The sequence below is a fragment of the Rosa rugosa genome, chromosome 4, assembly GCF_958449725.1.
Source record: "Rosa rugosa chromosome 4, drRosRugo1.1, whole genome shotgun sequence".
In the NCBI taxonomy this organism is placed as follows: domain Eukaryota; kingdom Viridiplantae; phylum Streptophyta; class Magnoliopsida; order Rosales; family Rosaceae; genus Rosa; species Rosa rugosa.
The window spans coordinates 41075150-41088813 of NC_084823.1; the positions used below are offsets into that span (position 1 = coordinate 41075150).

At 37.3% G+C, this 13664-nt stretch overlaps 2 protein-coding genes across 8 annotated transcripts; both read right to left on the bottom strand.

Moving 5' to 3' along the window:
* Positions 1-653: 653 nt before the first annotated feature.
* On the bottom strand, positions 654-11297 carry LOC133746476 (probable lipid phosphate phosphatase beta). Of its 7 annotated transcripts, none has more exons than XM_062174658.1 (3): positions 8035-10302; positions 5953-6759; positions 5568-5838 (listed from the first exon to the last, which is right to left on the bottom strand). In XM_062174658.1, the coding sequence occupies exons 1-2, from the start codon at positions 8060-8062 to the stop codon at positions 6221-6223; spliced, it is 567 nt and encodes a 188-aa protein (XP_062030642.1). In that variant the 5' UTR covers positions 8063-10302; the 3' UTR covers positions 5568-5838; positions 5953-6220. The 7 variants fall into 7 exon arrangements, with proteins under 7 accessions (XP_062030637.1, XP_062030640.1, XP_062030642.1 ...); XM_062174655.1 differs by lacking the exon at positions 8035-10302 and adding an exon at positions 10510-11297 and having other exon boundaries at positions 5661-5838; XM_062174653.1 differs by lacking the exons at positions 5568-5838; positions 5953-6759; positions 8035-10302 and adding exons at positions 654-1231; positions 10510-11296.
* A 765-nt stretch (positions 11298-12062) lies between these two features.
* LOC133742319 (zinc finger BED domain-containing protein RICESLEEPER 2-like) lies at positions 12063-13390 on the bottom strand. Its single transcript, XM_062169983.1, has 3 exons — positions 12842-13390; positions 12320-12629; positions 12063-12221 (listed from the first exon to the last, which is right to left on the bottom strand). The coding sequence occupies exons 1-3, from the start codon at positions 13376-13378 to the stop codon at positions 12142-12144; spliced, it is 927 nt and encodes a 308-aa protein (XP_062025967.1). The 5' UTR covers positions 13379-13390; the 3' UTR covers positions 12063-12141.
* Between the last annotated feature and the right edge of the window lie 274 nt (positions 13391-13664).

The window sequence follows — 13664 nt, forward strand, 5'->3', positions numbered from 1 at the left end:
CTCAAGCAGTGGGTGGGTTGAGACCTACTTAAATTCAATCAACAACTGGCATTATGACAAAGAGTCATCCTGAAGGACATGAAACAAAACGATAAGACAATGAATTGAATTCACAGTGATCTACATCTTTAAAGCATTACAGCCAACGGTTAAAATCTTCCGAATTTGTCATGTTTAGAATTTTCGGAATTGAATTTCAAAATGCATTTTTCTTAACATGACCTTATACATGCAATCCCTATTACACCACTTGGAAGTGGACCAACAGCAAAAGAAAAAACAAACAAGGTCTAGTTAAGCAGGCCAATGAGGATTAAAGAGAAATCTTAAGTGAGATTTGAGCCTCTTTTCAACATAAGGATCTTTTCTTTATATTCCCTCGAGGAAAACAGATCTGTACCCCAGTTGTCAAGTCAACAAAGTAGGAGGAGGTTTTGAACTCTTCTTATCGAGGTTCTTTTCGGATAAGCAATGATGCCAATCGTGCAATCGCAGAATTATAACAATCATTGACAGCACTAACATTGCAAGGTTTCACTCAAACAAATGACTAGGCAATGAATCATTAAATTACCCACCCTAATCAAACTAGGCTCATCACAAAATAATTAAAGCAGATTTTCACAGATGATTGGGAAAACTGATCGTGATTTCACCTTTGACTAAATATATATATTTTCAAACTATGAATAGACAGCTTATCCAATGTAGTTGCATGATAAATACAGAGCTTAATACATTTGGAGAAACACAGCACTTACAAATCCAGTGAAAGAATGACGGAAGCCGTTGAAGCATGGAAGTTCCACTCAAGAATGATGGAATTTTCCAGCATATTTGGTATCCGCATACTTACATTGAACTGCCCCGTATATATAATCGTGGAGGAAACATCCTTCTCTATAGTCTATACTGCCCGAGTTTATCTTTACTTCCCAAAATCTAGAAGTATCTGGAATAGCAATCCAACCATGCTATGAATTTATAATATCATAGTTGACGGCCAAATCAATTCCATATCCAAGGGTTCCGTCATCAAAGGAAAAGGAGCATCTCAGACCTTGAAAAAGTTATCACACCAGACCTACTGTTGAAGAAAACAGAATTTCCAACAGCAGCAGATTTGCACATGGGATAGACGAAATCCAGTTTGCTTTAGTCCGGAACAATCCTAAAGTTTTATGGTCAGAAACCATCATCCAGTCAGATGTCACCTCCATCAGACAATGAGCTGTGCAAAAATACTTTTTTAGTACAGAATGCAAAGTCATAAACAACATGGGAGCAAGATACTATGATTCAGGGGAAAGAACTAATTAACACCGGTTACCGGTCTACAGGGTAAAGAAAAACATGCCGTCACTGCTACGGAAATTGGCAAGACTGATATGTAAAATCATAGTTACATGCTCACAACATATGCACAACAATCATAAAAGGATTAAGGTTTACCTTCAGCAATAACAGACATGGATTCCATCTTATGCAACTGCTTAACTCGATCACTGAATGTGGTCTTCTGTTACTTACCAACTTGCTTCTCAATGGACAGAACTTATGCAATAGTCGTGGTAGTAATCAGGGACCAATTCATCTGTATATATATATGAGACTTAAACCTCAAGAAGCTTCCCATTAAAGCATTCCTTGTCGGTTTAGGTTTCACTATTAGATTCCTAATGTATCACAACTTATAGCCTTTCTTGTCGACTAAGCAATGGATTACTATCCTTAATGAATTGATACACTATTTCATTAAGTCACTAGTATTGATTTACTGTTTGTATCCATGTTAAACTAGGATTGATATTAAGCTAATCATCAATTACTTTATGATGATATGTGTTATGTCCATATTTGATCTTACAATCTCCCCCTTGGACTCACACATATCATGCTCGATGATTTGCACCAGAGAACATCAAAACCTACTTAACTTACTGAAGTGCGCGCCAGATAACAAACTCAAATCGAAAATCCATTCCAACATGGTCAGATCACAGTTACTTATGCAGAGCAAGAAACAGTATACATTTTAACAAAAATGCAGAGTTTCAAAACCACTAACACAAGCTTCTGCAATCCACATATGTTCAACCAGAAGTGATACAATATATGTTAATGTGTATCAACAAGTAAACATATATTAGGTCCTACTTTATGTTTCTAAAACCAGAAACTCAAGCAAATTCACTGAACACTGATGGCTTAAAAATATTGCTTGAACCTTAACATCATGCTTCACATGATTTAAGCCATCTGATAGCAAGTATAACTTTAAACACAAAATCGATAATTTTCAGAACATTCAACAAAAACTGCAGCAATAACCAGAATCTGAAAATACCTCAAAATTTATTAATAATAAAATCTGTCATTACAAATAAGTTGTGATAAATAAAGTCAAAAGATCACAACTAAAAAATACAAGAACTCAAAAACTTAAAAAATTTAAATTGCTCCAACTGGATTAACTCTATACTGAACCTAAGCATCTAGATTAGCTAAAACTCCAATGCTGGCTGTATGTTTCTGGAATGCTGCTACTGACAATGCCTTGGTGAAGGGGTCTGCTAGCTGCGAATTCGTGTCAATGCTCAAAACAGCTATCTCACCATGCTTAACCCTTTCTCTAACACTGTAATACTTTAAATCAATGTGTTTAGAATTATTTGACCTTTTACTGTTCTTACTGAAGAAAACAGCTGCTTCATTATCACAATAAATCACAAGTGTGTCTGCCACAATATGACTTAACACTTTGGTCTGCATCAAGAAATTCCTGATCCAAAGTCCTTCACACACAGTTTCATATACTGCAATAAATTCAGCTTGCATGGTGGAGGTTGAAACTAATGTTTGCTTCATGGTTTTCCAAGCAACTGCACCTCCTGCTAGCATGTACACATATCCACAAGTTGACTTCTTGGAGTCTGGATAGTTCCCTGCGAAATCAGAATCTGAAAATCCAACGAGTTTCAGATCCTCCACTTGCCTATAAACTAGCATGTGATTCTTTGTTTTCTGCAGGTACCTCAACACTTTCTTCCCAGCTACCCAATGTTCATGGCCTGGATTAGACTGGAATCTCGATAAAATCCCTACTGCAAAAGACAAGTCTGGCCTAGTGCAGACTTGTGCATACATGAGACTTCCTACAAGTCTAGCATAAGGCTTTGACTCCATATTTTCTTTCTCAACATCACTTTTGGAACTTTGCTTCTTGGTTAGTTTATCACCCTTGGACATGGGGACTTCTCCAGCTGCACACTTCTCCATACCAAATCTCTTCAAAACTTTGGTGATATAATTCTGTTGAGACAAACCAAGTAGTCTCTGTGCTCTATCTCTTTTAATCTCAATGCCTAGTACATAGGATGCTTCTCCTAAGTCTTTCATGTCAAAATTCTTTGACAGAAAGCTCTTGGTGTCTTTAAGCAGTTTAAAATTACTGCTAGCCAAAAGTATATCATCGACATAGAGTACTAGGAAAATAAAATTGTTTCCAATTGTCTTCAAGTAAACACACTCATCAACAAGATTCTCTGTAAATCCAAAAGTAGAAATCACAGAATCAAATTTCTTGTACCACTGTCTAGAAGCTTGTTTAAGGCCATAAATTGATTTTCTTAACCTGCATACTAAGTTTTCACTTCCAGCTTGCACAAAACCTTCTGGCTGCTTCATATAAATTACTTCATCTAGTTCACCATTCAAAAAGGCTGTCTTAACATCCATTTGGTGTAGCTCCATATCAAAGTGAGCCACTAAAGCCATGATTATCCTAAACGAGTCTTTTGTAGAAACTGGAGAAAAAGTCTCAGTAAAATCAATGCCCTCCTTCTGTGTAAAACCCTTGGCAACTAATCTTGCTTTATGTCTCTCTACATTGCCATTTGCATCTCTTTTGGTTTTGAAAACCCATTTACAACCTATAGGTTTCTGATTAGGGTCAGGTTCAACTAATTCCCAAACTGCATTTTGGCTCATGGAATCAATTTCTGCTTCCATTGCTAGCTGCCATTGGTGAGATTCATTACTTTCAATAGCCTGGTTAAATGTAGTTGGATCATTGTCCTCTGCACAGTCCATTTCAATTTCTGCTTCTTGCAGATAAACAATGTAGTCACTATCTTCCCCCCCATAAGTTGGTTTTCTTGCTCTCTGTGATCTTCTAGGCTGAGGGTTGACAGGGACTTGATCAGTTACAGGGTCAGTTACTTGACCAGTGACAGTTACTTGGTTAGTTACTTGACCAGTGACATGGTCAGTTACTTGTCCAGCGACAGTTACTTGGTCAGTGACTTGACCAGTGACAGGTACTTGACCAGTTACATGGTCAGTTACATGACCAGGTACAGTTACGTGGTCAGTTACATGGTCAGTGACATGACCAGTTACACGACCGGTTACTTGATCAGGGACAGTTACGTGGTCAGTTACTCGACCAGTGACTCGATCAGTTACATCTTGTTCTAAAGGCAATACAACACTTATATTCTCATCCGACACAATTTCCTCAAAATCTGAGGTTAAATCCTCAAGGTTTGTATTGTGAACTTTTTCACTTAGAAACTTTACTTGATGTGTTTCAAAAATTCTAGGTGAATGATGAGCAGAATATAATTTATAGCCTTTAGATTTATCTGGATAACCTATAAAATAGCAACTAACTGTCTTAGGATCAAGTTTATTCAAGCTTGGATTATAAATCCTAGCTTCTGCATGACATCCCCAAACATGGCAGTGATGAAGACTAGGTTTTCTGCCATACCAAAGCTCAAAAGCAGTATTTTCTATGGCTTTGCTAGGTGTTCTGTTGCAAATATAATTTGCAGTTTTTAAAGCCTCACCCCACAGAAATTTAGGCAAACCTGTTGTACACATCATACATCTAACCATGTTCAAAAGAGTCTTATTCTTTCTCTCTGCAACACCATTCTGTTGTGGGTTATAGGGTGTTGTATATTGAGCTTTAATTCCATTGTCTTGCAAAAACAAGGCAAATGGACCCTTTTGTTGGCCGGATTCAGTGTACTTGCCATAGAACTCACCCCCTCTATCTGATCTTACTGTTTTGATTTTCTTTTCTAGTTGATTTTCTACCTCAGACTTAAAGATTTGAAAAGCTTTCAATGCTTGTGCCTTTTCTGAAAGTAGATAAACATAACTGTATCTAGAAAAATCATCAATGAATGTGATAAAATACACATTCCCACAGATAGTTTGATGCCTAAATGGTCCACATATATCAGTGTGTATGAGTTCTAATAAATTTTGGCTTCTATATGCAGTCTTCTTTCTAGTATTAGTTATTTTTCCCTTAAAGCATTCAACACAATCTGTTAGATCAGAAAAATCAAGTTCATTTAGGATGTTGTTTTTCACCAAAATTTTCAGTCTCTCTTTTGAAACATGGCCGAGTCTTCTATGCCATAAAAATGCAGACTTTTCATTTAGTTTGGTTCTTTTAACACCTGTTAAAGTTCTAGTACTGTTGGTGTTATTTTCAACAAGTAAAATTTCTTGTTGAGCCATTGAACAATTTAACTGTAAATAATCATTCATAATAACACCAGAACCAATTTGAACAGAATTTTTAGAAATAAGAATTCCATTACTATCCATAACAAGTCTACAACCAGATTTTACTAAAAGAGAAACTGAAACCAAATTCCTTCTCATGGAAGGTACATAAAAAACATTGTCCAGAACTAATAATTTTCCTAATCCTAAATCGAGCTTTAAGGTTCCAATAGCCTTGACTGCCACTCTCATGCCGTTGCCTACACACAGGTTCACTTCATCACTTTTTGGGATTCTCCTCCTTATGAATCCCTGCAAAGAATTAGTAATATGAATAGGTGAGCCTGAATCTATCCACCAAGACTGTGGTTCAACATTTATAAGATTAATTTCTAAGGAAAAAACTGTATTAGAAAAAAATCTTACCCTTTTTGGCTAACCAATTCTTATAGCCAGTGCAGTCCTTTTTCATGTGTCCTACTCTTTTGCAAAAGTAGCACTTGAACCTGAATGGCCTGTTTTCCTTGGCCACTGCAGCTGTTGAACTCTTAGTTATGGCTTTGGTAGGCTTGAGCTTGTTCTGGGGCTTTTTCCTTTTAGGCTTCTCAATGAGGTTAATGGTTGTAGCAGGTTCCTTTTCTTCCTTGATCCTAGATTCCTCATCCACACAGATGGATATAAGTTCATCTAGAGTCTAGTTTCCCTTTTGAGAGTTGTAACTGGTCCTAAGATGACTAAAACTGTTAGGCAAGGAATGTAGTGCATAATGCACTACTTGCTCATCCCTAACCCCCATTAAGAGTTCCCTGAGTCTGCCATTTATATTGATCATCTTCATAATATGCTCTCTAACTCCCCCTGAACCCATGTACTTCAAATCATGAAACTCCTTAGTCAGCCTAGCTGCTTCTGCCTTTTCACTTTCTTTAAACTTAGCACCTATGAGTTCCAGAAAATCTGATGCTAGCTCAGGCTCTTCTATACTTCCCCTGACAGTCTTAGACATAGATGTTCTGATGAGGTTCTTAGCCATTCTATTGGATCTATGCCACTTCTTGTAAAGGTCAGTATCTTTCTTGGTGCTCTTTTCATTTAACTCTTCAGGCTTATTCTCAGTAAAGCAGTAGTCTATGTTCTCATGCATTCCCATATAATTTTCCACAGAGTCTAGCCAAGCTCTATAGTTGGTTCCAGTTAACATCAAGACACTGTTCAAGTTCATGTAAGAGTTACCTAAGGAGCAAAACAAAAATTCGAGTGAGTTCTCAGTTTGTAAAGAAAATATGTTTAAGTTTTCTGTGTTTTATTTAGCTTTAAGTAACCAAAACAAGAACATACAGAAAACCTAAACAACCATACTTGCATTCATGTCAGTCCATAACAAAAACAATATTAAGCATCACTTTTGAGCAGAAACTTAATATCCTGGAGTTCTTTATCAATATGCCATGTTCAATGAAAAGAAGTTATCCAAAGAAATTTATCCACATCTTTAGACAGAAGAAAAATTTCTAAGTATCCGTATTTATTTTCATCAAGCATGCATACTGCTGTTTTGTATTTTAAAACCATACTTAACCACTTCTTTGGAAGATAAAACTGAAGCATAGTTTTAAAACACAAAACACAATTTCAGTTTTGTTACTCGATCAGGTACAGTTACTTGGTCAGTTGCTTGGTCAGTTACTTGACCAGTTACACGTACCTGATCAATGTTTTCTGCCAACATCAATGAAGGATGCTTTGTGCATCATAATCACTTATGCCAACAGAAAACCACAAAACATATGAGCTCTTTTACTTTACATTCTATCCAGATTCATCCTTGTAAGAAAATTAAGCTCTTGTATCTGTCAACTTTAACGTGTAAACAAAATCTGGGAGATTTCTGTTCTTCATACAATTTTACACAATCACAGATACAATACCATATCATCAATCAATTCAACATGCATATTCAAGCATAACCAAAATTGATTCGATTCCAAGAAACCACAGAACAATCAAGAAATTGTAAATTTCATCCGGTCACCATCTACTCTAGCCTAACGCACGCCGGGAATGCAACTAGGGTTCTTGGGCACAATCAAAACTTAATTATCATGCTATGAATCGAAAACAATTTTCACAGAAAAACCTGTTTTTGCTTTTTCCCCAATTTGCTGCTAAAAAATCATAGCGGAAGCGTGAATTTTATAATTAACCAGATGCAGCAGTCGACTTAAGTAACTTACCTTGATCAGGTACCTGACCAGTTATTTGGTCAGTTACCTGGTCAGTTACTTACTTGGTCAGGTACCTGATCAGTTACATGACCAGTGACTCGGTCAGTAACCTGATCAGTTACTTGACCCGTAAAGCAAAAAACCCTTAAAAATTTTATGTTCGTTTTGCAAAACCCTAAAACGATTTTTCATATTTGTGAGCCTATGCTCTGATACCAATTGTAAAACCATAGTTACATGCTCACAACATATGCACAACAATCATAAAAGGATTAAGGTTTACCTTCAGCAATAACAGACATGGATTCCATCTTATGCAACTGCTTAACTCGATCACTGAATGTGGTCTTCTGTTACTTACCAACTTGCTTCTCAATGGACAGAACTTATGCAATAGTCGTGGTAGTAATCAGGGACCAATTCATCTGTATATATATATGAAACTTAAACCTCAAGAAGCTTCCCATTAAAGCATTCCTTGTCGGTTTAGGTTTCACTATTAGATTCCTAATGTATCACAACTTATAACCTTTCTTGTCGACTAAGCAATGGATTACTATCCTTAATGAATTGATACACTACTTCATTAAGTCACTAGTATTGATTTACTGTTTGTATCCATGTTAAACTAGGATTGATATTAAGCTAATCATCAATTACTTTATGATGATATGTGTTATGTCCATATTTGATCTTACATGATAGAGTTCAGAAATAGAAATGTTCAGGGTTCATTTCATTTATCCAAGTATCAATTTCTTAGCATCATCAAAGGAGAGATGAGCTTCTATCATGTATCAACTATTTCAGAAAGATCACTTGACCAAACCTACTGTAGAAGTAACTCACTATATCAGAAACAATACATTCTGCAATTCCTTCTGCAAGTTTTTACCAAATACTTTCATCCTTAATCATGAGTTCTCAAGCCCATCATGGATCACATTCATCTTTTTTTAAGTTCTAAACTTCAATTTAATGTTTCCCCTACATCAAAAGCATGACATCCCAAAAGGCATATGCAAACTATAGATATATCTGCAATTAAATAAAACAAACTTTAAGACCGGATCTTCTTCTTTTCTAGGTTCAGGGGGTGAGAAGGAAGACGTGGTGATTGTCAGTAAAACCGAATGCATATACTAAATTACATTTCAATTGTGTATTTGTAGCACCTTACCACGTTAGATATTTCTATTTATAAGAACAATAACTAATATTAGCCTTCATGCAAAAGACTTCTTTATACCACCTCAGGTACCTACCTAACTATTTGCTGGAGCTTCCTAACTCCTAAAGATTGTAGAGTTTGCTAGAAGCTCAGTATCAAGCCTGGGTCAGTGAAGAGGGTTTTGGGGGATTTCTGGTATCAGTAAAACATATCATGCTCTATAATTGGTAGTCAAAAGACATATTTACACCCAAAATTGTAATACTGGTATCGTAATCATGTTGTACATTTTCCATCATGTACATCATTAGGGCTTGAACGTTTGGGGAAGGGGAGAGGCAGCCCATATTCCAATTTATACAACTGTTTCGTTTCTTGATTTGACAGTAAAAGGAGTCTTATCTGCTGTTTCATCTTTCTAAGCACATCACGAAGTATTCCAGATTGCTTGACAGAGTGTCCAACAATTTTAGTATGATCCTATATCATTGCTGCCTCATAGGATACAGGGCGAGGATGGTATGTCTTGTGTAAAGTAAAGAGATTGAACTTGAACCTCCTAAGTCGTTTCTTTATCATTTGATATAATCTTCTATTATTGTACAAAACTACAACCATCCATAGCACGCGTGGTCCAACTAATGGTAGGAAAATATAAGGTAAAATAAGTGAGGGACCGAGTAAAAACTCTTTCTTAAAACCAAAATCCAAAGATCATATTAGTTCCAAATATTTATCATCAATCTCAAGCGGGCCAATCTCATTCGAACATTTGATTAGAAAAACAAGCTAACTTGATACAGCTGTACAATGTATATAAGAGAGGTCAAACTAAACTAAAGAAACGACTTTGCCTGTTCATCCTGAATGCACCTCAGCCTTGTTCTATCTCAGCAGAACCCAGTTTGTTGGGTCGCAAAGATTTTATGAATCTATCCCAATATTTTGTTTTTTCTGTTCTTATTCTTTTGTAATGAAAGCTAAGGAAGTATTTCATAACCCAATTCAGCGATAAAATTAAAAAGTTTTTGATGACATTATAAATTTAGTATTGAAATTTCCACACATTAATAATGCAAGAAGTATGTAGTTCTGTAAAAAATGAGCAGAGATGCGGACAAAAGAAAAATGCAAACCCATTAACTATGATTCGTTGGATGCATTACAGCTACCATTATCTTCATATTAGTAGACATGAATGTTTCCTATGCCACTGGTTCTACTATCATTGTTGTGGTTAGTATGTCATCCCACTGCAATTAGAGTCGGGGAGTAAGCCATTACCACTGGAATTTGGAAATTGAACTTCACCACTCCTCAATACCACAATAACTGCCATCATCTTCATTATCTAGAGAAGTATAGTGACTCGCGGCTTCATTATCTAAAAAAATAACAAATTTCTCTGGTTTATAAGTACGTCTTGTAGCTCTAAAATTAATGTCCATGATCTGTTTAACAATGCATTAACCAAATTATATAATTTGCTTCATATTAAAGACTGATTCTTAACAGCATTTGGCATACATTTCACCAATTTCAATTCGCAAGTCAAACACAAACTTGTATCAAATTCCATGGCCGTACCTTAAAATCTGAGGAAATGAAAAGCTACTACACCCTCAACCACGCCCAAACAAGCTCCGGCGAAGACGTCGGAGACGAAGTGGCGGCCGAGCAAGATCCTAGAGATGGAAGTGGCCGCTGCCCAGGCCCAAACGACCGACACCAGAACACTAACGGCCTTGTTGTCTTGATCGGCACCGATCCAGCGCTCGACGGCCGGCGACGTCGACCTGAGGTGGAGTAGAGCATCGGCGGAGAGGTAGAAGAGAGCGGCGACGAAGCAAACCCTAGAGGCGTGGCCGCTCGGGAAGGAGAAGTGGTCGACCGAAACGGCGACGCTCATGTTCTTGTTGTAGACGGGGCGGGCGCGGCGGACGGTGAATTTGATGAGGCCGATTAGGGCGAGGTCGAGGAGGAGGCCGAGGAGGAGAGGGGAGAGGAATGGGCGGAGGAGTTGGATTGGGCTGGAGTTCGGGTTCGGGTTCGGGTTCGGGTTTGGGCCTGGGCCGGGGCTTAGGAGCGGGGCGGCGAGGAGGGAGAGGGCGACGGGGAAGAATAGTCGGAAGTCGGCGGAGAGTTCGAGGAGGAGGAGGAGGAAGTGAGGGAGGAAGGGTTTGGCGAGAATGTGGATTTGTTGAGAGAGCTTGGTGTCGATTGCGACTAATCGCCGGAGGAGCGGCGGCGGCGGCGGCGGCGGAGGTGTGGTGGATTTGGCGGGTGGTGTTGGCTCCATGGTTGAGTGTCAGTCTGGGATTGTAGGAAAATAGATTAGGCCGTTATGGTTTGAAAAGTTTGAGAACTGAGTTAGTTAAGTGAGACGGGGTTTGGGCCTTGGGTGATAAAGATTGAAGCCCAAATAAGATTTATACCATTGGGCCAAATTGAAATGAGAGATGCTCTGTGAGTTCAATCTTTTTTTTTTTTTTTTCTTGTTACCGATATAGAGCTACATGAAATCGCCTGGTGGTGTAATCGGCTCGGCAGCGACGTAAGCCTCGGAGTCCGATACCGAAGCGGAGGTGGTTTGGTAGGATTTGAAGCCAAATGCGGATCTGAATGTGATCTACTAACCGTCGAATTCTCCAAGAACAAATGTTTAGATTTTGTTGCATATATGCATCCCAAGTAAGTGGCAAGCCCAAACCCATTGTATATTCTTGTTAAAAAGCGGTTAGGCTTTATGGAAAATGAATCCACGATGACACGACTCAAATTCAACACAAAGTTCACGTCCAATTTTTACATGAGAAATATGTTGAATTAGTAATGGAGAAACTTGTTGTTTCTAGGCCTGGCAACAGTGCGGGTTACGGGCGGTCTTAACGGGCTTAACCCGTTAAGATAACGGGTTCGCAGGTTACCTGTTGGAACCCGTTAAGACCGCTAAGGTTTTTTTTTTTTTTTTTTTCATTTTTAAATTTTTTTCTAATCAATTACCCTTTTTAAAAAAATAAAAAAAATTTAATCCTTTTCCAACCCATTACCCATTGAAACTCTTTTTCTCAACAAACTCAAAGAAAATCATTAAATCAAACTATCAAAAGTTAAATACATATTAGACTCACAATTCTCATAATAGGTTAAATCCAATGTTACTTGAAACTAAAATATTACAAATTCAAAGCAAATTATTACATGAAACTAAAAAAGTCTTTAGTTGGTGTGGGCTTGTCTGTCCAATGTCAAATCCAACACATCTTCAGTAAGTTGCTCCAAATCAGTTCGGTCTTGGTCTAAATTACACAAAAAGAAAGAGAGGCAAATTAAAATAAATATTCACATGATGAAAAGATAAGAAGCTAATACAATAACCAAGTGATATAGAATTTACCTTTTTTACCGAAAATCCAATCTCGAGTACATAGCAATGCTTGAACAGTATCAGGCAATAATGAGCTACGGTATTGATCTAGTACTCTACCAGCGGTACTAAACGCGGATTCAGATGCAACCGTAGAAATAGGAATCATTAGCACATCACAAGCCATATGGAAAAGTATAGGATACCGAAATTGTTCCATTTTCCACCAAGAAAGAACATCCAACTCTTTCTTTCTTTCCAACCTTTCTTCATCAAGATACTTGTGAAATTCATTCTTCATACTCGAAGTTGAACCATTCCTGTAGTTAGCATCAAATTCCTAGACAAAAATAAACCAAACATGCACTTAAATCACAATGAAGCAAGCTACCTACTACATTAATACAAAGAAGCAAGCTAGGTCATGTTGTCCAAATATCAAACAGTAAGCTACTCACATTCAGTTTGATAATATATAATTCAAAGGCATAATTTAATAAAAACAATTTGATGTCTAATAATGGAAAGTAGATGACTAATAATGGTGCTTACCTCCAAAATGGTGTCTTCACCTTCAGTTTGAGAACAACTCTCACTCATGAAACCACTTGAATTATCGGGATTAGACCACTTCTCCACATATGCATCAAATAGAGAAAACAAAGTATCAGTGAATTGCTTCAACTGCTCAGACTTCACACCATAAAGCTTGCTATAGGCCCACTCTACAAATTCCATTTTGTATAGAGGATCCATCACAATTGCAATTCCAAGGATCAAGCTGTAATCAGACCAATATTTTTCAAACTTCATATTCATCTCTAATCTCATTTGTCTCATGAAGCCATCTTGGTGTCTCATGGCTTGTTGAATGTTGTGCTGGATAACAAATACCTTGGGAAAAAACAAATTTGAAGTAGGATACTTGGTTCCAGAAATTAAGAGAGTGACCTCATAGAAATATCCAAGAAATTTAGAAATCTTCTCTATTTTGTCCCATTCATCAGGAGATGGACAACACTTAAAATCAATGTCACTTAATGCAAAGTTAATCAATGCACGACGATAGTAAATTGCACTATCGAGCATAAGATAGGTGGAGTTCCACCTAGTGGGCACATCTTGTCTCAAGCCTCTTCTACTACCTCCCATTCCCACTTGTACAATACACTCCAAAAATCTTTGCTTCCTTGCCATAGATCCTTTAATGTATTTGATGCAATCACGTACCTTTATAACTGAATGATCAATTGATTTCAATCCATCTTGAACTATTAAATTCAAGATGTGAGCACAACATCGAACATGGAAAAATTTTCCATTTAACAAAAGAAGCCCTCTAAAGTTCAATTGAGTTCTCAATTTCTCAACAAAT

What these genes read in the sequence shown, in the direction of transcription:
- LOC133746476 (XM_062174653.1), bottom strand. Translation starts at nt 11,221, where the DNA reads ATGGAGCCAACACCACCCGCCAAATCCACCACACCTCCGCCGCCGCCG.
- LOC133742319 (XM_062169983.1), bottom strand. Translation starts at nt 13,378, where the DNA reads ATGCTCGATAGTGCAATTTACTATCGTCGTGCATTGATTAACTTTGCA. An exon ending in GTGAAGACACCATTTTGGAG is followed by an intron (nt 12,630 to 12,841) that starts GTAAGCACCATT and finishes ATTTTTGTCTAG; the next exon opens with GAATTTGATGCTAACTACAG. An exon ending in TTGGATTTTCGGTAAAAAAG is followed by an intron (nt 12,222 to 12,319) that starts GTAAATTCTATA and finishes TGTGTAATTTAG; the next exon opens with ACCAAGACCGAACTGATTTG.